This window comes from Palaemon carinicauda, chromosome 24, assembly GCF_036898095.1.
Source record: "Palaemon carinicauda isolate YSFRI2023 chromosome 24, ASM3689809v2, whole genome shotgun sequence".
NCBI lineage: Eukaryota > Metazoa > Arthropoda > Malacostraca > Decapoda > Palaemonidae > Palaemon > Palaemon carinicauda.
Window position 1 is genome coordinate 2,404,670 of NC_090748.1, and position 25,267 is coordinate 2,429,936.

Consider the following 25,267-nt stretch of genomic DNA (forward strand, 5'->3'; position numbering starts at 1 on the left):
GCGAGAAAGGGTGTGGCTGAGTGAATGGATGACAGGTAAAGTAGTGGAATGGAAGGAGATATCATCTAGGTTAATGTGGGTAAGGGTTAGGTTGGGTAGGGAATGTTGGGCATTTGTCAGTGAGTATGGGCCAGGTAGTGAGAAAAGTGAAGAAGAGCAGAATGAGTTCTGTAATGAATTAACTAGGTGTGTAGAAGGACTGGGTAGAAGGAATTATGTAGTTGTCATGGGTGACTTGAATGCTAGAGTGGGCGCTGGAGAGGTAGAAGGTGTCATTGGGAAATATGGCGTACCAGGTGAAAATGTGAGTGGTGAGAGACTGGTAGATATGTGTGTTGAGCAAGAGATGGTGATAAGTAATAGCTTTTTTAAAAAGAAAGATAAAAATAAGTATACATGGGTAAGAGTGGCAAATGGAAGAGTAGTAGAAAGGGCATTAATGGATTATGTGTTGATAACTAAAAGAATGTTTGGAAGATTGAAAGACGCGTACAGTTTAGGGGTATGGCTAACGGTATGTCTGATCATTTTTTGGTGGAAGGAAAATTAGTTGTAGCAACAGAGTGGGGGGAATAGAGTAGGTGGATGTAAAAGGGAGCTAGTGAGGGTTGAAGAGCTAATAAAACCGGGAGTAAAAAGTAAATATCAGGAAAGGTTGAAAATGACATATGACGAAGTGAAAGTAAGAGAAACTGGCAATTTAGAGGAGGAGTGGAAGTTGGTAAAAGAAAATTTTGTTGGGATTGCAAGTGATGTGTGTGGCAAGAAGGTTGTTGGAGGCAGCATGAGGAAGGGCAGTGAATGGTGGAATGAAGGAGTGAAGGTAAAAGTGGAAGAGAAAAAGAGGGCTTTTGGAGAATGGCTGCAAAGTAATAGTATAGAGAAGTATGAAAAATATAGAGAGAAAAATGTGGAAGTAAAGCGCGAGGTACGTGAGGCAAAGGGGGCAGCTCACCTGAGGTAGGGTCAGGGATTAGGTCATTCATATGAAGAGAATAAGAAGAAGTTTTGGAAAGAAGTGAAGAGAGTAAGGAAGGCTGGCTCAAGAATTGAATTGAAGAGACAGTGAAAGATGGAAATGGAAGGTTGTTAAAAGGAGAGGAGGCAAGGAAAAGATGGGCGGAATATTTGGAAAGTTTACTGAATGTTGAGGATAATAGGGAGGCAGATATAATTGCTGTTGCAGGTGTTGAGGTGCCAGTGATGGGAGATGAGAATGAGAGAGAGATTACAATAGATGAAGTGAGGAGAGCACTAGATGAAACGAGAGTAGGAAAAGCGTCTGGTATGGATGGTGTGAGAGCTGAGATGTTGAAGGAAGGGGGTATGACTGTACTTGAATGGTTGGTGAGATTGTTTAATATGTGTTTTGTGTTGTCAATGGTACCAGTAGATTGGGTTTGTGCATGTATTGTACCACTATATAAGGGTAAGGGAGATGTGCATGATTGTTGTAATTCAAGAGGTATTAGTTTGTTAAGCGTAGTTGGAAAAGTGTATGGTAGAGTAATGATTAATAGGATTAAGGATAAAACAGAGAATGCAATCTTAGAAATACAGGGTGGTTTTAGAAGAGGTAGGGGTTGTATGAATCAGATTTTTACAGTAAGGCAGATATGCGAGAAATATTTAGCAAAAGGTAAGGAGGTGTATGTTGCGTTTATGGATCTGGAGAAAGCGTATGATAAGAGTTGATAGGGAAGCAATGTGGAATGTGATGAGGTTATATGGAGTTGGTGGAAGGTTGTTACAAGCAGTGAAAAGTTTCTACAAAGGTAGTAAAGCATGTGTTAGGATAGGAAATGAAGTGAGTGACTGGTTTCCGGTGAGAGTGGGGCTGAGACAGGGATGTGTGATGTCACCGTGGTTGTTTAACTTGTATGTTGATCGAGTGGTGAGAGAGGTGAATTCTCGAGTGCTTGGACGAGGATTAAAACTGGTAGACGAGAATGACCATGAATGGGAGGTAAATCAGTTGTTATTTGCGGATGATACTGTACTGGTAGCAGACACAGAAGAGAAGCTTGGACGATTAGTGACAGAATTTGGAAGTGTGTGTGAGAGAAGGAAGTTGAGAGTTAATGTGGGTAAGAGTAAGGTTATCAGATGTACGAGAAGGGAAGGTGGTGCAAGGTTGAATGTCATGTTGAATGGAGAGTTACTTGAAGAGGTGGATCAGTTTAAGTACTTGGGGTCTGTTGTTGCAGCAAATGGTGGAGTGGAAGCAGATGTACGTCAGGGAGGGAATTAAGGTTGCAAAGTGTTGGGGGCAGTTAAGGGAGTAGTAAAAAATAGAAGGTTGGGCATGAATGTAAAGAGAGTTCTATATGAGAAAGTGATTGTACCAACTTTGATGTATGGATCAGAGTTGTGGGGAATGGAAGTGACGGAGAGACAGAAATTGAATGTGTTTGAGATGAAGTGTCTAAGGAGTATGGCTGATGTATCTCGAGTAGATAGGGTTAGGAACGAAGTGGTGAGAGTGAGAACAGGTGTAAGAAATGAGTTAGCAGCTAGAGTGGATATGAATGTTGAGAGAATGGAAAATGGCTGTCTGCTAAAGAAGGTGATGAATGCAAGAGTTGATGGGAGAAGTACAAGAGGAAGGCCAAGGTTTGGGTGGATGGATGGAGTAAAGGAAGCTCTGGGTGATAGGAGGATAGATGTGAGAGAGGCAAGAGAGAGTGCTAGAAATAGGAATAAATGGCGAGCGATTGTGACGCAGTTCCGGTAGGCCCTGCTGCTGCCTTCGATGCCTTAGATGACCGCGGAGGTAGCAGCAGTAGGGGATTCAGCTTTATGAAGCTTCATCTTGTGGTGGATAATGTGGGAGGGTGGGCTGTGGCACCCTATCAGTACCAGCCGAACTCGGTAGAGACCCTTGTTAGGCTGGAGGAACGTAGAGAGTAGAGGTCCCCTTTTTGTTTTTGTTTCATTTGTTGATGTCGGCTACCCCTCAAAATTGGGGGAAGTGCCTTGTTATATGTATGTATGTATGTACCAATCAATCCAATTAGTATTTTTCTTCACAAATATAAGGCAGACTATGTTTGATGGATTTCTACTGAAAGTATATCTTTAATCCATCTATCTAATTTTATTACTAAGTAGTCGCATCTAAAATTACCTGTTCAACAAATATTTGACTTATAAACTAGTTAATACCAAGAGATTCTAAAAAGCATTTGCATCATACAGGGGATATCTACTTAAAGACTCAAACCTGGATTTTATCAAAAACTAAAAGAATACAAAAGTATTTGCTAACCTTTAAAACTCCTCCAGGAACACCTAGGTCATCTGCATTACGCAGAAAAGGAGGGGACAGAGTAACATATGAGGCTCCTACCCAAGGCTTTAATGCTTTCATATAATCAATATCATCAGTGCCAGCAGCATCAATAATCAAGTCAAATCTGAAAATAAAATACACAAATGAAAACTTTCTTGAATTCTTTCGCAACAAAGTCAACAATGAAGAAAAAATGTTTTCTGTAACAAAATATCTTCACTCAAGAGAATGCCAAATACTGTATGGTAAAAAAACTTATCTGAAAACATTTCTATCCAACAAATAATTACTTGAAACATCAGTTAAAAATCCCAGTTAGTATATATAGGAACAAGTATTATAACAATTAGGTTATGAATACTTAGTACGGTCATACTATACACAAGACATTTATGTAAATCATATTTAACCCCTTGGGTACGAGGCCCTGGTCCCTGCTAAGTAGCTGTATACAAGCATTGTGATGCTTGGATATATTTTTTTCAACAGGTTATAGCATGATTAATTTGTATATTTGCATTTCTATTTCATTACGGCTAAGTGATTTTGAAATGATTCCACAATGGATAGCCTTTGAAATATATGAAAAACAACTAGTCAATAAAATATTTTACTTTATAAAGAAATGTTAAAAAAATATGTTGCCTTTAACATAAAATGTCTAAAATAATGTATAATTACAAAGTACACGATAAATAAACTTGTGTACTAATGAGAGAGAGAGAGAGAGAGAGAGAGAGAGAGAGAGAGAGAGAGAGAGAGAGAGAGAGAGAGAGAAAATCAGCTGTAGATTTTATATAATTTTCTCTGAATAATAGTAAAGGACTGTTATTCTATGTAAAAAAAAAAAAATTGTACTCATTGAAGTAACTATATTATTTTGTAATAATTCGCGATGCATAGCCGTCAAAAGATATAAAACTTTTCGTCAGTAATAACGGACTTTACGTCATACAGAAATGTAATGAAAACATCAATTTTTTTTCCTTTGAAACGAGAAGTATTCTATAATTTATAATTATCAGGTACGGTAAGCCACTGCGATTTTGTGTAAAAGAATTTATGCATTTACTGAAGTGACTATGTTATTCCATAATAATTCTACGATACATAGATGTCGAAAGATATAAAACTACTTAACAGTAATAATGGACTTTACGTAATATCCACTTGTTTCCTTTGACACAAGTAGTATTCTATAATGTATAATCTATAGAGAGAGAGAGAGAGAGAGAGAGAGAGAGAGAGAGAGAGAGAGAGAGAGAGTACGTGAAGTGAACCCTCGCTACTTCGCGGTTCGACCATCGCGGATTCACCACTTCGCGGATTTTTTTCATAACCATGTATATACATATATCGCGGATTTTCCGGAAATATCGAAAATACCGCGATGTGACCGATGGTGCGAGATTGGAGAAAGTAAGGAAAATTGAATCATGATCGATTTTCAATATAAATGAAACTTTGAGGAGCAACAAAGATATCAATTGTTAGAGAGATAGAGAGAGGTAAGGAATGGGATGTAGTGAAAAGTAGCCCACAGAGAGAGAGAGAGAGGTAGAGAGGTAGAGAGGTAGAGAGAGGGAGAGAGAGAGAGAGAGAGAGAGAGAGAGAGAGAGAGAGAGAGAGAGAGAGAGAGAGAGAGAGAGAGAGAGAGAGAGAGAGAGAGAGAGAGAGAGAGAGAGAGAGAGAGAGAGAGAGAGAGAGAGGAGGGTTTAAATGTAATAACCAAAAAAATTTGATAGGTTATAACACATTGGTGCTTATGTAATATCAACTGTATACTGTAGACGGTTTGAATAAGTTAAGAAAGGGTATAAACGATACTTTGTTAGTGTATTCGTACACACTCAAGAGCGGCAGCTAGATGACAGCTGATCTAATCACAGCCCAAAGTAAAACAAAAAGAAGTCAACAATACTCGATTTTTAAAACACCCGAAATCTAAAAACAAAAGTACACGCTTTCTTAATGTGCAATTAACTATTTAAAGAGTGGCAATTTTCTAGAATAAAATGATATTTCCCAAAAAATAGTGGTTTGCTGATGAAATCGGATGCCGTATTTTTAGCTATGATTGAAATGGATGTAGACTCGGCCTAATTTTTTCGTTTCGTATTTAATTGACACTAAGAAAACTAATTTTAGTTTCTTCATCTAAATGTAAGTATTGTATAACACGGAGAGAGAGACAGAGAGAGAGAGAGAGAGAGAGAGAGAGAGAGAGAGAGAGAGAGAGAGAGAGAGAGAGAATGAATCAGCTGTTGTAATCAAATGGCGTGTTTTTGTTTCGTGAGAATTTCATCGTCACGACTATAACAACAACATACTGTACTGAACTTTACAGTATTATACAGACTACACTGTAATATGATAAAATAAAATATTTGTAATCTATTTTATATGAAATGGGGCTTTTTTTTGTTTGTTTAAAATTTACATTTACGTATGTAAAAAAACTCTCTCTCTCTCTCTCTCTCTCTCTCTCTCTCTCTCTCTCTCTCTCTCTCTCTCTCGTAGATTGTTTTCCTGCTTTGCTACGTATGTATGATTTTATATAGATACGGTAAATAATATTTGTACATAACATATTTTATAAAAGCTTTTACTGTAATAATATTATTTATCACTTTCATCATGGTGTTAAATTCCTTAGTTTGTTTACTGAACGTACGTTATGACGCCGTCGTTTCAGGCGGCGTCATAAAGAAAAACATTTCATTTGAAAGTCCTATGAAAAATTAAGTAAAACATTAGTAATAACCAAATCAACATACTGTACTGAATAATCAATATAATTGATGCAAAAACTAACCCATACACAGATGTGTAAATGGGTTTGTTTCTTCATTATAATCAGAGATAAACGTAAACAAAACATTGGTTGCCATTTTTTATCGTGCTTTTTGGCGTGTACAGGAAACGCATGATATAAAGTCGCCTTTAATATTTGTGCCTGTTTTAGTTTAGGGTACGTTAGTACATGCATTAAGTGTTCTGTACATTAAAGGGTAGTTTGTTAACATTACTACGTACAAGGGAAGGTTTTAAAAGTCTGAATATACATGTTAAATAAATAGGTAAATATGGTGTCACTACTTCGCGGATTTTCACCTATCGCGGCCGGGTCTGGAACCTATCTACCGCGATAAACGAGGGTTCACTGTACTCATATAATTAATAACAGATATAAACTAACTGTATGAAAACTATGATGTGCTATGAACCAAGATAACTAAATAATGATATACAGTAAGAAAATATTGATAAAATATGACTTCAAGATGATTACCGTATCATGACACACCATAATAAATTTACGGAAATTTAACATAAGCTTGACTTACGTCCAGATCGATTTAGGAACTCTTTTGGAACCTATCCCAGTCTTAAGTAGACGACTACCTGTATAAAATATGTATGTTCTATACATAACAAAGCCATGTTGGCTAAACATAAATGCCTTAACCATTGAAATTAAATTCATAAAATGGCTCTGTTTACACATGAATTATCACTAATAAATCCAAGCTATGCTAAATCCAAAAAGTTAGAACTAAAAATCCCAGTCAGGCTACGCTATGTAATTCTTATGAAATTAAAACACATATGTAACAAAATAAAAAGAATGTATCGTCATCAATTTTTTTTGCTCTGAGAGGCAAAATTGTAATGGCCATCATTTTGCAAGAGTACCCAGTACATTTCCACTACCTAAACAGAACTACCAAAATAGAGGAGAACACTATCACCTAACACTGTAAATGAGGTAAATTCTGTACCTAATTTAGAGGTTGAGGTTGAAATGACAACTTTCATAAGTTATGATCGCAAAATTATATATCTTGGCAACTAATGTAAAGATGGTTCCTGAACGAGAAACAAACTGGGCGTTTGTCTTCAATGTCAGTAAGGATTCTCAGTGGGTTGCATATCATCATTTTGCAGAATAATTCAGAATTAGAGGTGCTGAGGAACCATGGGTTTCTTCCCTTAAACAAACCGATACTGTAACTAGCACGCTGATACATTAGCCCTAGTGAAGGGACAATATTTCTTTGGTATATCATTTTTTCTTGGATTCCCTGTTCTAACCTTTACAGGTAAGTTTTTAGGGACCACACACAGCAGACTAATTCTCCCCCCCCCAAAAAAAAATGTAATGCACTAATGGCTATCTGTACAACAGAAAATTATCATAATACAGTAAGACTTAATTCTGTTGGCGGCTTCATAGTTTTTTTATATCTTTGTTAAAAAGAGGAAATGACTTCCACTGTGCATGACAGGGGATGGGAAGTACTACATGTCAGATCTAAAGATTCACTTTCCTTGTCAGCAGATATCTAGTAATTATATGGATTTATATAATCAACATAAAATTTACATGTAACTGCAACTAATAAATTTAACAGAAAACCAAGTTATATCTCGAATACTTTTAACTAACGATAAATTGCATACAATACTAACCCAGCATCTCCCAACAGTATTTCTTTAGTAACTGGGTCTCTGTAGTCCAGTGCATACGTAGCGCCTAAACTCATGACGAGTTCCATAGCATCAGCACTACAAACACCTACTACCTACAACAAGAAAGATTATTCAAACAAACTTAATTATGCATAAACGATATTTCATTCACTTATGTAACAGACAATCGCCCATCAGATATATGAAAAAAATCAATAATAAAATTTATTATTTCTATAATCACCTAATGTTCATATTGCATCTTTCTCTCACAGTTGTTTAAGTGATGATGACTTCACAATAAAAATTTCCCATTTTCCTGTTTCTATCCTTGCAAAATGCCTCCCCCTCTTTGAACTATTGAGCCATCTGATAGTTGGTGGCAATTATTTAATCAATGATGCATCATGAGTTCCCTTTACCTTCCAGTTCTCGATGTCCAGAACAGATCTTTAGTCTCTTGATGTCTATGATCAAGGATGTGAGGCATGTATATGGACATCAGGTGAGTATAGAAATAATAAACTTTGTCCAAAAAAGGGATTTTGACGAAGGAAAAATCTACTTCTGGGCAAGGAACCTGTGTCGCCCAGTGAAATGCTCCTTAAAGCACCATTTCAAAGGTATAAATACTGCTAAATATACCAGAGAAAAAAGTTGCATGGAATGCCAGTAATATACCCAGCTCGCTCACCCCTAAAGGATATCGGTATTAAAACTGGGGCAAGTGATACCACTACCAGAGATCCCTTTCCAATTAGACTTCTCCCTCCTCAAAATCCCCCGTTACTACGAGGTGTCGTTCACTACAGCTACTGCCCCCCCTCCCCCACCACCACCACCACCACTACCTATCCCTCTCCCATCCTTCCTTGTTAGCACCCGTGAACGTTCGGACATGTTTTTCGTAGCTCTGTGTTATTTTGTGCTTTTGAAGATGTCAGGCGTTTTGGAGATTCATGCTCCCAAATTGAGTATTATATTTGTCTGTTTGGGATTTCTAGGTAGCGACACACGTTCATTCAATAACCTTGTTGGGTTTTATCTCAGCCGCTTTGTTGACGCTTTCTGTGAAACTCCCTAAATGTTCATATTGCTGATCCCACACTATGATGGTGGTGAGTTAGTGAAGAAATGAGATGGGAAAGTACCAATCTAGATTGATAAATTTATCAGTCACCCAAAACTTATTTAAAATGTTAACCAATCCCAGCCCAAAGTAAACTCTTAATCACTCATGTTTCCAGACTGAATTTCAAACCTACTCCTACTCTCCACCTTTCAAATCTGAATTCTTATTGAATAGACAAAATCATGAATGGTCTCACTGTGAAAAAGAAAGGTTTAACTTGAACTAAGTTAAAGTAATTAGATTTACAACAAATTCTTATTTACACCATATCTCTCACAGTTTTCGTAGCACCCATGCATAGTAAATTGCTAATTAAAATCAGTTTCCTTAAGTTAAAGCCTTGTGAAAAACAACTAGGTACACCACTGAGTCATTCCCAAAAATCCTTTCAAGAAAAAACTGTACTTAAAGATGCAGCTGTAATACCACTTTACGAATTTTAACAATTACAACCTTCCTCAGACTTGAATCTCATTCGCTGTATGACCTTGTCACTAAACCCTTAAAACTACAAGCACATCATTTTAAGAAAAATTAACTCTGAAAGCCCAAATTCATGAACCAATTAAGAACCTTTACTTAAAACATTTCAATCTCATTAACATACATTACAGTTCTCACAGAATAAAGAAAACCTTTCCTGATGTATCACTGCCTTTCCTCCCCAAATAATGGAATGTGGAAAAGTAAGTAACAATGCAATAATGATTAGTTCTGAAATAAGGTAAAGAGATAAAATCATCTTCCAGGAAAAGACCAGCCATCCATCCCGGCATGTATCTCATGTTAATAATAAAAACCAATTTGCTAATACTAAATTGAAACCGATTTGTCTGTGAAACCCTTAAAAGAATAAAACTTTCTAAAAGTTTAAATCAGAGAACCTTTTTAAAATGCAAAATTTATTTTTAGGTTACACTAATCCATCCTGAATAAGAAAAGTTTAACCCCATATAATCAATAATCCTAACCTCTTAAATACAGCCTAGGACTTTATACAGTACTTCATAGCCTCTGAAGATAATTTATTCTAAAATAAAATATTTTTCAACAAACTATCCCAACAAATTCTTATTACCGAATTTTTTTATTTGCACCAATCAGAATACAGGTAACTCTCATATATCATCTAGGAGCTTTCAAATCTATATCTTCAAAAGCAGAGCCTCTGCTGAATTGGATAAATATCCTGGGAAAGGGATTGGTTTCTTCGACAAGGGATGGTTGCAGGCCAGAGATATTCAGTAGGTCTCCTTGACAATGGAAAGTAACCATTGTTCTAGAGCCATTCCAAAACAAGATAAGAGGGGAAAAGATATTTCCCTACTAGGAGAAGTTGAGAAACACTGTCATACTGTTCTCCTAAGAGGTCCTAGCTAGTTATAGTCATTGATACATTCTTAGACTGTAAAAATAGACTAGTATCGTTTATATAAAGTAATGGTAGACTGTCTTTTAAAACCTTGGACAATCCAGAGGGGGCTTGTAAACCTTACGTTCAAGAATGTGATTTAAACTCCCCAGGTGACTAGATGTAAAACAGATGTGTTTGGATAAACCATCTCTGAAAAGGACTCTCCGAGCAAATAGATTGGTATGGCAACCTTCTCATACACTGACAACTGGTGGCATAGGTTCAAGATATTAGGTTTGCTGTTAAATACTCTTATTTCTCTTAGGGGTTTTCCTTTGTAAAGAGCCTTGGTAGCAGCTCAGAGGCATACAAAATCTGATTTTGCCTAATACCTTTTATAAAAAGCCTGGTTTTGTTATGAAGATAGCTAAAAAAATTATCTTATGGAACTACAGGTTATGTTCTAGTTCAAATAGGTTTAAAGGTTTTAAAGGTTTAAAGGTCGCTCATGAATGGCACAGGCAAGGGACAGTGACATTGCCCTAGCAATCAGGACAATGCCCTAGAGACTGACCATATATTATATGATCAGCGCCCAAGCTAGGACCAGGAAGGGCCAGGCAGTGGCCGCTGATGACTCAGCAGATAGGCCTGTAGGCTCCCCCAAACCCCCCAATCTTAGCTCACAAGGATGGTAAGGTTGCAGACACTAATGGCACTAACGAGTCTGAGTGGGACTCGAACCACCAACTGGCAAACACCAGGCAGAGACGTTACCAATCAGGCCACAGTTTGTAATTTGCTTTGTATTGGTTTATTATTTAGTATTTCAATATCCAGAATTTTATTGTATTGCAAAAGGATGAGGATACCTCTCTTTATCTTTCATTAGCAATCTTTAAGCTACTTGGAAATAAAAGATTGGAATTATGAAATATGATATTTTAATTATAAAATAAATTTTTGAATATACTTACCCGGTGAATATATAATAGCTGCAACTCTGCGGCTCGACAGAAAACACACTCAAAAAACTCGCGAGCGATCGCTATGAAGGTTGTGGGTGTGCCCACCAGCGCCAACTGTTGGCCAGATACCACTCTTGCATGTAAACAAACCCTTCAATTCTTCTCGTCCCGCTGCGTCTCTATTGGGGAGGAAGGGAGGGTCATTTAATTTATATATTCACCGGGTAAGTATATTCAAAAATTTATTTTATAATTAAAATATCATTTTTAAATATTTAACTTAGCCGGTGAATATATAATAGCTGATTCACACCCAAGGCGGTGGGTAGAGACCAGAGTTAATTAAGTTTACAGCGTATAAGCTAAGAGTTTTTTCATTTTGACAGTTATCAATATAACAAAACCAAAATATATAGGTACCTGGTAAGGAAGTTGACTTAGACGATTACTCTGCCTTGTAAGTCTGTCTTCCTCACGGAGCCCAGCGATCCTCTTAGGATGCTGAAAGACTCCCAGGAGCTGAAGTATCAAGGGTTGCAACCCATACAACAGGACCTCATCAAACCCCTAATCTGGGCGCTCTCAAGAAATGACTTTGACCACCCGCCAAATCAACCAGGATGCGAAAGGCTTCTTAGCCTTCCGAACAACCCATAAAACAATATTAAAAACATTTCAAGAGATAGATTAAAAGGATATTGGAATTAGGGAAGTGTAGTGGTAGAACCCTACCCACTACTGCACTCGCTGCAACGAATGGACCCAGTGTGTAGCAGTCCTCGTAAAGAGTCTGGACATCTTTTAAGTAAAATGACGCGAACACTGACTTGCTTCTCCAAAAAGTCGCGTCCATAATACTTTGCAGAGATTTATTTTGCTTGAAGGCCACGGAGGTTGCTATATCTCTAACTTCGTGCGTCTTAACCTTAAGCAAACATCGGTCTTTCTCATTCAAGTGAGAATGAGCTTCTCGTATTAAAAAAATCTGATAAAATATGACAAAGCATTCTTTGACATAGGCAATGAAGGTTTCTTAACTGAGCACCATAATGCCTCAGATTTCCCTCGTAATGACTTAGTACGAGCTAAATCGAACTTAAGAGCTCTAACAGGACATAATACTCTTTCCAGTTCGTTGCCTACGATCTCTGATAAGCAAGGAATATCAAAAGATTTAGGCCAAGGACGAGAAGGCAGTTCATTTTTGGCCAGGAAACCAAGTTGAAGTGAACAAGTGGCTTTTTTCTGTAGATAAACCGATGTTCTTACTGAAGGCATGAAGTTCACTGACCCTTTTAGCCGAAGCCAAGCACACTAGGAAAAGTGTCTTGAGGGTGAGATCCTTCAGGGAGGCTGAATGTAATGGCTCAAACCTGTCTGACATGAGGAACCTTAGGACCACGTCTAAGTTCCATCCAGGAGTTGCCAAACGACGTTCCTTAGAGGTCTCGAAAGACTTAAGGAGATCTTGGAGATCTTTATTGTTGGAAAGATCTAAGCCTCTATGTCGAAAAACCGAAGCCAACATGCTCCTGTAGCCCTTAATCGTGGGAGCTGAAAGGGAGTGAACCTTTCTCAGATGTAAAAGAAAATCTGCGATTTGGGCTACAGAGGTACTGGACGAGGACACAGATGCTGACTTGCACCAGTCTCGAAAGACTTCCCACTTCGACTGGTATACTCTAATGGTAGAAGCTCTCCTAGCTCTTGCAATCGCACTGGCTGCCTCCTTCGAAAAGCCTCTAGCTCTTGAGAGTCTTTCGATAGTCTGAAAGAAGTCAGACGAAGAGCGGGGAGGCTTTGATGGACATTCTTTACGTGGGGCTGACGTAACAGATCTACCGTTAGAGGAAGACTTCTTGGAAAGTCTACCAGCCATTGAAGTACCTCGGTGCACCACTCTCTCGCGGGCCAGAGGGTAGCAACCAACGTCAACCTTGTCCCTTCGTGAGAGGCGAACTTCTGCAGTACCTTGTTGACTATCTTGAATGGTGGGAATGCATATAAGTCCAGAAAAGACCAATCCAGTAGAAACGCGTCTATGTAGATTGCTTCTGTATCTAGGACTGGGGAGCAATAGATTGGTAACCTTTTGGTCAACGAGGAGGCAAAGAGGTCTATGGTGGGTTGACCCCAAGTAGCCCAAAGACTCTTGCCCACGTCCTTGAGGAGGGTCCATTCCGTGGGTATCACCTGACCCCTCCGACTGAGACAGTCTGCCAAGACGTTCAAGTCCCCCTGGATGAATCTCGTCAACAGGGAGATGCCTCGAATTCTTGACCATAAGAGAAGGTCCCTTGCGATCTCGAGCAGCGTGAAGGAGTGTGTGCCTCCTTGCTTGGAGATGTACGCCAAAGTTGTGGTGTTGTCTGAGTTGCCTCTACCACTAAGTTTCGAAGAAGCTTTCTAATATCATCAAGGCCAAGTGGACTGCTAATAGCTCCTTGCCGTTGATGTGCATGCTCTTCTGACTTGAGGTCCACAGACCCGAGCATTCCCGACCGTCCAGGGTCGCACCCCAACCCAAATCCGACGCGTCTGAGGACAACACGTTGTTTGGGTTCTTGACTGCTAGGGATAGTCCCTCTCTCAGACTGATATTGCTGTCCCACCATTTCAGGCATGCCTTTACTGGTTCGGAGACTGGGAATGATACCGTCTCTAATGTCTTGTCCTAGTTCCAGTGAGAGGCTAGATGGAACCGGAGAGGCAGAAGGTGTAGTCTCCCTAGTGAGACAAACTGCTCCAGGGATGAGAGAGTCCCTACGAGATTGTTCCAACTCCTGACTGAATAAACGTTTCGTTTCAGCATTAGTTGGACTTCGAGCAGGGCTTGACTGCGAATCTCCATCCCCAAATATAGAATAATCTGGGATGGGATCAGTTGGGACTTTTAGGTTGACCAAAAGTCCCAACTCCCTGGCCAGACTCAACGTCCAATGTAGATCCTGCAGACAGCGAAGACTGGACGATGCTCTGAAAAGCCAGTCGTCCAAGTACAGGGAGGCTCGGATCCCCGATAGATGGAGGGATTTTGCCACATTCCTCATGAGCCTCGTAAACACGAGAGGCGCAGGACTGAGGCCAAAGCACAGGGCTCGAAACTGGTACCCCACATTCCTGTAAACAAACCTCAGAAACGGTTGGGAATCCGGGTGTATAGGAATGTGGAAGTATGCCTCCTGAAGGTCGAGAGAGACCATCCAGTCGCCTTCCATAAATGCTGTCAAGACAGCCTGGTAGACTTCATCGTGAAGTTTGTCTTGACAATGAACACATTGAGCGCACTTGCCTCTTACGTACTCCTGCAGTGAACATGGCTGCCAAATCATTGGAGCCATCCCTGAGGGACTTGTTCCTGCAGAGAACGTGGCTGTCAGATCATTGGAGCCATCCCTGAAAGCCTTGTTTATGCATGACATAATTGTACAGCAAAACTTCAAACGCTCGAAAATAGCTCTGAAGTCGACCTGTAAAATCTTGGAGCGTCTCCTGGCCAGGCGCCAGGGAGAGTCTATGAGGTTTGAGAAGTCTATCTGGGCAGAGGCAGGAACTCCCAAGCCGAGAACTTCTCTCGTATCATATCAGACTCTCGCTCTATAAGCCAGTTTAAAAGAAGGGAAAGCAAAGGCTGTCTCCCCCAAACTCCTCCTGGTGATAAACCAGTCGCCTAGCAAACGTAAAGCTCTCTTAGAAGAGCGAGAGAGCACTAGCTTATAAAACAACAGCTTCGAAGTAGCTAGGCCTAGTGTAAGCTCTGACGTTTAGGCGAACGAGGAGCAGCAGTTACAAAAAGATCCGGACAAAGATCCTTAAAAATCAGCATGATTTATTTAAAGTCCATAGAGGGCTAAGCAGCTTTAGGCTCCTCTCCGTCTGACAGAGTCCTCAAGGGAATATCAGTAGGAGGGGGAACAGCAACTTCCTTATCTGAAGGAACCTTGTCCGACAATAGCCGAGTTTCAAGCAAGGGAGAGACCTACCATGGTGGCAATGCTTTACAAGCAGAGTCCACACGCACTGGTGCATTAGTAGCGGACCAGGACGCAACGTCATGTAACTGCTTGACAGTCTGTGAACTGTCAACAACAACAGGTGCGTGAGGACGCACAGCGTCCACTCGAGACTGCTTTGACCGCCTAGACTGAGCAGTCAAAACAACTCTAGAATGCGGAGGTTGACGCTCAGCGTCAAAACAAGTCAACTCCGATTGTTGGCGAACGTCCTGAACGTCAACAGGAGCATCAGCAAGTGGCCTAACGTCCAAATGTGGCTGAAAATCCACACGAGACCGCATCGAGTGTGGTTCTAAACAACCTGACTGACGTGACTTGGCTACGCCAACGTCAACAGGACGCACAAAGGAACGTTAGGGTGGCTGAAGGCCAGGATCTCGATGAGATAAACGGCTAGGCTCAACGGACTTATCGGCAGAATAGTCTTCCATAAGGGAGGCAAGCTTATTCTGCATGTCTTGCCGTACAACCCATTTAGGATCAACGGGAATGGTTGCGGTAAGAGACGAGGGTAACGTCTGTGACCGCAAAACCTTGCCTACAAAAAGACTCTCGGAGTCTGTGTTACGCTTTTGTTAGGCGGCGAGCAGTCTTCCGATGACTGCATAGGGTCAGAGCTGTCCTAATAGTTAAAACCAGGACGCTGGACCTGTCCTGAAAGGACTGACTTTCGCTTAAAGGGCCTCGAAACCTTGTTCCACGGTTTCTTATGCGAAAAGCCTTCGGATGACGAGGAGAAAATCGTCTCTCTCGCCTTATGGTAGGGGTGATCTTGGTAAGATACACCTGATACCATAGAGGGAACGTCTGTTCGCTGATCAAGGCCTCTCGAACCCATAAGTCGTACGACATTACTTCTCCCCTGGGCTTGGGAGCTTGCAAGAGGTCCCGGACTAGGCGAACGACAGGCACGAACAGACGAACCCTCGGTCGCAACACTGATAACACTTTGCGCAATATCACTTTATCACCACGATTTTCTGTTTTGCACTTATTTCACTGAAATCGAATTTTTTAACAATTCACATTAGGTATGAATAAAACTGATTTCTACCTGAAGCACGCAATTCTACCCTCATCAAAAGGTTGTAATGCGAAATCAGTCGTATAATGTAAGCACATTAATACCAGCAAAAAACAGTAAACATATTTTAAGATAAAAAAATCAGTGGCTGGGGAAGAGACTAAACACTAGTTCATTCAAAACTACGTTTTCAATCTCTCACCGTACAGTGCCTTGGGACGAGAATAAAAACTAAAAACGTTTTATCCTTTCTCCCCGTACAGAGACTAGGGACGAGAGTAACTCGAGAACAACGTTACTCGCTTGGGACGAGATAAAGATCGGAACGTTCTCTCTCCTCTCTCTCTCTCCGTCTCTATCTCTCTCTCTCTCTCTCTCTTGATTTCGCACCGAAGAGAAGAGCCCACTTACCTTTCGTCAATAAAAAGGTTATTTTACCAAAGGAAAAAAACTGAAAGGTTTTTCAATTAAAAGTTCCTTTAAAATAGTCTTTAAAACATTTAAGCTTTGAAAGAAAAAAGAACAAAACGTCAGAATCGATTTACTCTTTCTGCAAAGTGAAACCGTGATACTATCTCTCTCTATCGTAACGATAGAGCGCAAACTGCGTAGCATAAATAAACTAAACGTTAGTTCATCTTTGAAACAGTACGAAGACTATTCAAAGAAAAAAACTATCATAAAATATTTACTAAAAATATTTCATTTAATAAGTTTTAAATCATTAGCTCTGTAAAAGTTATTTACGATTGAAAAGGGCTCAACGTTGTTTAACTTCGGTTTCCAAGTTAGGACCGCCTACTCTCAGGAAAGGTCGCATATAAACAAATCATTAAAATTTATTTTGATGTTTATTATAAATGGAAAGCTAATCGAAGAGGCCTAATAAAGGCGGTTGAGATATAAAATATATAGAGGAAAATCTATAATTAATTTATAACGTGATAAGATAATTGCTAAAAGCCTAAAACACACTTCCGTCTAAGGGAAGGGTCGGCCATTTAAAAGTCAAAGAAAGTCCATACTCTCTCTCTTGTCATCAAAAATTAAATCTATCCAAAAACGCAGTTCAAGATTTAAGATGAAGATAAAACACCTGCACTGCGAAAGCTCAAACCAAAATGAAGTACTTCACCAAATATGTTGAGAAAACTCCAGGTTCTACAGCGAGTATTGATACGTCTTGTCGTCAATGTCGACAGAGAAGAATTGAAGGGTTTGTTTACATGCAAGAGTGGTATCTGGCCGACAGTTGGCGCTGGTGGGCACACCCACAACCTTCATAGCGATCGCTCGCGAGTTTTTTGAGTGTGTTTTCTGTCGAGCCGCAGAGTTGCAGCTATTATATATTCACCGGCTAAGTTAAATATTTAAAAAAGCCTAGCATTGGGGCCTGTGCCATTTTGCACCCAAAGAATTTAAAACGAGACTTGTCTGGGTGGGTGAGGTAATTTTTTAGGATAGGTTTTTTTTTTGTTTGCTTCATTTCTTTCCCTCACTTACCCTCCTCTTACAGTAAGGGAAACAAGCCAGATGAACATTGGGCGAGTTTCATTACAATAAAAGTTATTTTAATTATAAAACTGATTACAGTAGTTCCATACTCACCTGAGATTCGTCAAATTATCCCCACCACCACCGATTAGTGATGTCATGAGGTAGTTGAATTAAATTCAACTTTGTATACTGAAGGCTTACACATGGGATGTTTCTTACCATATACAGTAATGCTATATATTCAGCAATAGTACACATAAAATGGTGCTGCTATTCGAGCGAGGAAGAATGGTAAATTCAATTCTCGGTCATAAATATCGACAAGAGTGAGCTCAAAGGAGTAAGTTAGATGAACCTCAGATGAGTATAGAAATAATAAATTAAATTATCAAAATTAAATCTCATGTACAAAATCATCTATCTTAATCATTAACAGTTTTATATAAGTATCATAATGTCTTAACAATGAGCTATTTTTCTATATAATTTGTTCTAACCATTACAGTAATACCCATCTTTACGTCGGTTCGACATAACATCATTTCTGACTTTACATTAATCATCCCAAAATATTAACCCTTAACCCCCCCCACCTTTTTTTTTTAAGCACATTTTGCAATATATATTTTTCAAATTGCTCTAACAGCCTTAATTTTTGTCATAGAGAAGTCAGGTTTGTCTCATTCTTTTGGAAAATGCCTGAAGTTTCTCATAAAGTTATTAAAAATATGCAAAAGAAAAAAATGTAAAAAGCAGTTTTTTTGCAAAGGACGTACCACTACGTCTATGGGGATAAAAGGTTAAATACAATAATAAAATCCACTTTACACTGTTTTACCTGGCATTACATTGTATAACAATGATAAAGGGCTGTACAGTACATTACAGAACTTACCATGAAAGCTTATCAATGAGGGTATCTGGTTTATATAAAATGATAGCAGGGTTGAGAGTAATTCTTTATGTTCAGTATGTGTACAAGAAACTTATGTATGTCACATTGAGGTAAAATTTGACTTACGTCAGGTCTCTTGGAACTAATTGACGACGTAAGGTGGGGTATTACTGTAACTTTTTTATGTCATAGCATTTATCCTTACCGTAAGCCATTTTATTACGAGTGAAGTATATCATCACATGCCCAAACTACCAACTGTTTATTATGGCCAGTTCAATCTCAAAAGACAAAACCAATTCTGTATGTAATGACAATTCCATAACAGAAAATTAATTTACCTCAGCACCCCAGGCAGATAGCATCTGGCATAAGAATGTGCCGACACCACCAGACGCCCCAAGGACCAAAACACGTTTTCCAGGAGCACTACTAGGGATGAGCATTCCGCTTACAACAGTGGCACTATAAGCAGTCAATCCTGCATATGGCAAACTTGCAGCATCTTCTGGACTGACTCCTTCTGGTATGCGAGCCACCTAAGATCCATGAAACATTTATCAGAAATTTGCATCAAGGTTAATTATCAGAGAAATTTTAAATATTTCAAATAAAAATGCTACATACATATATTTACTGACCAAAAAATCCATTGAAATACTTAAAAAGTCTTACCAAAATAATTTTTGAGATTTATCCATAACTTGAACACTTGTTTAAATAACTCAAAAGAATTTTTTTTCATCAATGATAAACAGTACTACATATGCCTAAAATCCATGCCCTGAATATTCCCTGGTTCAAAATCTTTTGCTTATCATAAAGGCAGCTAGATAATTCACTCTAGAATGTACAGTACAGTTTGCCACCTAATGACCTAACCACACAAATAAGCAATTTTGTATAAGCTCTGCACTTTGCCAGAATATGGAGCAGAGGATGTAATCATGCAAAAGTTAAGCTGTGTCTGAGAGGCAAAGTTTCTGACTTTACAGCTGAGCAGCATTGTGAATAAGTGGTGGTAGGGAGAAGACTTGCTAGACTGATTAGTCATTCCAAAATTGATTTTCTTCCAGTGAAATGAATACTCATTGAGGTCCTGCTATATAGAGCCAAAGGAAAAGCTGTTCCTATTAAAAGCTTCTTTCTAGAGTAGGTATCCCAGGTTTAGGTTCAAATGGGCATTGCAAAGGTGTCGTGTAAATTCTACGAAGTTCTAGAATGTGGGACGAGCTTTTTTTGTCAGTCATGACAACTAAAAACATTAGTGGAAGTGTATAATAGAGGAAAGGGGCTGTACTTGATACTTGTGAATACCTTCAAGTAAAGTGATAAATCTAAACTTACGTTTGATGATGGCGTAATAACGTACTCAGCATGGGATCCCTGGCAATGTGGGCTGACTACACCAAACACTTCATCCCCTATAGAGACATCAGTTACACCATGCCCTATTGCTACAACTTCACCAGCAAAATCTCGGCCCACTGAAAAAAACTACAAGTGATTATGACAATACTTCAATATTCCTCCTATTCTAATTCCCATGGATAATTTAGTATGGTTGTCCACAACTACCTACAATACATTGGTTCTGCTTAACAAAGCATTTAGGTGAAATTAGAAAAAATAGTTATCAAAATAAATACCGTAAATAGTTTTTCATTACATTCATTATTTAAATAATAAAATTCTATTATTTTGATAACTTTAGGTAACATATCTTATATCAACGAAGCACAATCTTCCAACATTTAACACATTTTTCCATATACATATACAACATTTCCTAGAATAACCAAGCTCTAAGGGCCTGGGAATACTACGCCTGGTGGTCCAGCATGTCTAGCCACTGCTTGGTCACCATAATACCAAATATACTTCAAAGGTAGGACGGATATAATTTGATCTAGTCATAAGTATCAGAATAAATCTTAGTATTAAAATTCTGTTCATTTTAATGAACCTTACTTACATCTAGGTTCCATTGCTGACTACAACCCTAACTCGGTGATGGAAAATGGTAATCAGTAAACATATATAAAATCAATTTAATGCCTCAATCTACTATTGTTGTCATTGAATTTTACATTCTTTAAGCATTTTATAGAAAAACTAATAACAAAATGAATCATGTATATATTCTCCTCTGCTACCGTATCCATCGATTAATATCTTTAGCCTTAAAATTTTGTACAAAATTAGACTAAATATTTCAAAAGATATCCATCCAGTTATGTTTTTATACCTCTCTTCCATTTTTTGATCAAATAAATCTTAAGCATACCTTTAAAATTGTATCTTTATACCCAATGTCTATATCTATACAAAATTAAGTCTAAACAAATTATTTGGAATATATTTCAACTACATATAGCTGAGGGTAATCCTAAATTACACTTTATGATTCTGTAGTACTATATTGTAACTATTAAGGAGAATTCAATGCGAGTACTATACCTGTTAAAGGGAATTCAATATGATTCATGTCAACTATGCCCCGCTCAAGGTTACCCATCATTCGCATTATATTCAACATACCACTGCCGTAGCCACCTGGAAAAAAAGTTATAATTCCAAATTACTGCTTTGAACAAAAATACAATCACGCCCCAGTTTTCTATACCAACACTCAAAGAGTGAGCGAGCTAGGTTTATTCCTGACATTCCATACATCTCTATTTTTTCTCTGGTATATTCAGCAATAACTATGCCTTAGAAATGGTGCTAGAGGAGCATTTCACTGGGCGACACAGGTTCCTTGCCCAGAAATAGATTTTTCCTTCGTCAAAATCCCTTTATTAAATAATACCATAATGAGCAGCAACTGCCATATTCTAAAATATGTGCTGACTGCAAATAACTAACAAAACAATAAATAATTACAATAGGAGAAACATCCCATATCTTTACCAGCTGCACTGAGCCATTTCACAGCTTCAACTATGCACTGCAATTAAATATTAGCTGAGAATACTGGAGAATTAGCCAATTTTCTTAACTTTCCATGGACAGTGCCATAGCAAACCACCTACTCATTATACTGGATCTTAAATAAGAGTTTTGTGAGGAGAGATAATATGCATAGCTTATAAATTATTTATTAGTTCCGAATGATCAAGATGACAAAAGTTGCAAAAACTAAAATATCACTTCACTTACCAATCTAACTTGAACAAATATCTTGCATAGTTTATCATCAATACATGGGAAATCTTACGTAATAAAGAAAATTCTATTCATGATTATTATTAATTGAGGGCATTTCACCATCAAATGTCATATTAAAATTATCATATTTTCTAGTTTGAATGGAAAATGGTCACTCATTAGCAGTCCAATTTTCTAAAAAAAAATAATCTATTTCACAGTGAATTTTACCAAACTCCAGACCAAAAATCCTAAAAATAAAACTAAAAATCCCATTTGAATAGTTGGGCAAAATATAAATGTTAGAATTGTAAAGAGCTGATGATTGATTGATTGATTTGAAGTTCTCTGGCATCCTGAGAGCTGATGAGAAAACTGAAAGGACAAAGGGATTATGATGCATCATGGACTATAGTCAATTTCTTTTAGCGGTGCCCTTTTAGCTTGGAAAATTTTCCTGATCGCTGAATGGTTAGAATTATCTCGTCCAACCAATCAGCGATCAGGAAACTTTTCCGAGCTAAAAGGGCGCCGCTGCGAGTCGGTGCAAATCTGCATCGCTAAAAGAAATTGTCTATAGTTAGTTGTCATCAACTGCCAGATGGGGAGGATTTTTCCATGCATAGAAATTTGTACTTTGGGGTAGGCATCAACATTTAAACCGCTTCAAGATACATCAGGAGAGTTTCATAAAAAGAAAAATTGTCAAGATTTTTTAAAATATTAAATGGTTAAAACAATTACAACAATCATCATACTAATATGTTATTTTTATTAGTAAAATAAATTTTTGAATATACTTACCCGATAATCATGTAGCTGTCAACTCCGTTGCCCGACAGAAATCTACGGACGGGATACGCCAGCGATCGCTATACAAGAGGGGGGTGTACTCACCAGCGCCATCTGTGGTCAGGTACTCCAGTACTTCTTGTCAACACCACCTCAATTTTTTCCTCGGTCCACTGGTTCTCTATGGGGAGGAAGGGTGGGTCAATTAAATCATGATTATCGGGTAAGTATATTCAAAAATTTATTTTACTAATAAAAATAACATTTTTCAATATTAATCTTACCCGATAATCATGTAGCTGATTCACACCCAGGGGGGTGGGTGAAAACCAGTGTACATGTTAATCAAGAAGCTAAGTATCCCGTATTTCATTTTTATCAGTTATTCAAAATAACAAATGAAATTATAAGTACCTGGTAAGGAAGTCGACTTGAACCATTACTCTGCCTTTAATAAGTACGTCTTCCTTACTGAGCGCAGCGGTCCTCTTAGGAGGCTGAACAACTCTTAGGTGCTGAAGTATAAAGGGCTGCAACCCATACTAAAGGACCTCATCACAACCTCTAACCTAGGCGCTTCTCAAGAAAAGAATTGACCACCCGCCAAATCAACAAGGATGCGGAAGGCTTCTTAGCCTACCGTACAACCCAAAACAACAATAAAAGCATTCAAGAGAAAGGTTAAAAAGGTTATGGGATTATGGGAATGTAGTGGCTGAGCCCTCACCTACTACTGCACTCGCTGCTACGAATGGTCCCAGGGTGTAGCAGTTCTCGTAAAGAGACTGGACATCTTTGAGATAGAATGATGCAAACACTGACTTGCTCCTCCAATAGGTTGCATCCATAATACTCTGCAGAGAACGGTTCTGTTTGAAGGCCACTGAAGTAGCCACAGCTCTCACTTCATGTGTCCTTACCTTCAGCAAAGCAAGGTCTTCATCCTTCATGTGAGAATGAGCTTCTCTAATCAGAAGCCTTATGTAATAAGAAACTGCGTTCTTAGACATAGGCAGCGAAGGTTTCTTAATAGCACACCATAAGGCCTCTGATTGTCCTCGCAAGGGTTTTGACCTTTTAAGATAGTACTTAAGAGCTCTGACAGGGCAAAGTACTCTCTCCCGTTCGTTACCCACCAAGTTGGAAAGGCTAGGTTTCGAACGATTTAGGCCAAGGACGTGAAGGAAGCTCATTTTTTGCCAAAAAACCGAGCTGTAAGGAACATGTAGCCGTTTCAGATGTGAAACCTATGTTCCTGCTGAAGGCGTGAACCTCACTTACTCTTTTGGCTGTTGCAAGGCAGACGAGGAAAAGAGTTTTGAGAGTGAGGTCTTTAAAAGAGGCTGACTGGAGAGGTTCAAATCTAGATGACATAAGGAACCTTAGGACTACGTCTAGATTCCAGCCTGGAGTGGACAACCGACGTTCTTTAGAGGTCTCAAAAGACCTAAGGATGTCCTGCAGATCTTTGTTGGAGGAAAGATCCAAGCCTCTGTGGCGGAAAACCGCTGCCAACATACTTCTGTACCCCTTGATCGTAGGAGCTGATAGAGATCTAACATTCCTAAGATGTAACAGGAAGTCAGCAACTTGGGTTACAGTGGTACTGGTAGAGGAAACTGCATTGGTTCTGCACCAGCTACGGAAGACTTCCCACTTAGATTGATAGACTCTGCGAGTGGATATCCTCCTTGCTCTGGCAATCGCTCTGGCTGCCTCCTTCGAAAAGCCTCTAGCTCTAGAGAGTCTTTCGATAGTCTGAAGGCAGTCAGACGAAGAGCGTGGAGGCTTGGGTGTACCTTCTTTACGTGAGGTTGACGTAGAAGGTCCACTCTTAGAGGGAGAGTCCTGGGAACGTCGACCAGCCATTGCAGTACCTCTGTGAACCATTCTCTTGCAGGCCAAAGGGGAGCAACCAGCGTCAGCCGTGTCCCTTCGTGAGAGACGAACTTCTGAAGAACCCTGTTGATGATCTTGAACGGCGGGAATGCATACAGGTCGAGGTGGGACCAATCCAGCAGAAAAGCATCCACGTGAACTGCTGCCGGGTCTGGAATCGGGGAACAGTACAATGGGAGCCTCTTGGTCATCGAGGTAGCGAACAGATCTATAGTTGGCTGACCCCACAGGGCCCAAAGTCTGCTGCACACGTTCTTGTGAAGGGTCCATTCTGTGGGGATGACTTGACCCCTCCTGCTGAGGCGATCTGCCGAGACATTCATATCGCCCTGAATGAACCTCGTTACCAGCGTGAGCTTTCGACTTTTTGACCAAATGAGGAGGTCCCTTGCGATCTCGAACAGCTTCCTCGAATGAGTCCCTCCCTGCTTGGAGATGTACGCCAAGGCTGAGGTGTTGTCGGAGTTCACCTCCACCACCTTGTTTAGCAGGAGGGACTTGAAGTTCCTTAAGGCCAGATGAACTGCCAACAACTCCTTGCAATTGATGTGAAGCGTTTCCTGTTCCTGGTTCCATGTCCCCGAGCATTCCTGTCCGTCCAATGTCGCGCCCCAGCCCGAGTCTGATGCGTCCGAGTAGAGATGAAGGTCGGGGGTCTGAACAGCTAAAGAGAGACCCTCCTTGAGAAGAATGTTGTTCTTCCACCACGTTAGAGTAGCCCTCATCTCTTTGGAAACAGGAATAGAGACCGCCTCGAGCGTCATATCCTTGTTCC

General features: G+C 39.4%; 1 protein-coding gene across 1 annotated transcript in view; it reads right to left on the reverse strand.

Moving 5' to 3' along the window:
* LOC137618035 (reticulon-4-interacting protein 1 homolog, mitochondrial-like) overlaps nt 1-25,267 on the reverse strand; it is a 50,850-nt gene that overhangs the window by 14,679 nt on the left and 10,904 nt on the right. Inside the window, exons 4-8 of the mRNA XM_068347954.1 lie at nt 21,112-21,207; nt 19,999-20,138; nt 18,993-19,190; nt 7,766-7,878; nt 3,269-3,416 (exon numbers count right to left, since the gene is read on the reverse strand). Of these exons, the coding sequence (XP_068204055.1) occupies nt 3,269-3,416; nt 7,766-7,878; nt 18,993-19,190; nt 19,999-20,138; nt 21,112-21,207 (695 nt within the window). The remainder of the gene's footprint in view (nt 1-3,268; nt 3,417-7,765; nt 7,879-18,992; nt 19,191-19,998; nt 20,139-21,111; nt 21,208-25,267) is intronic.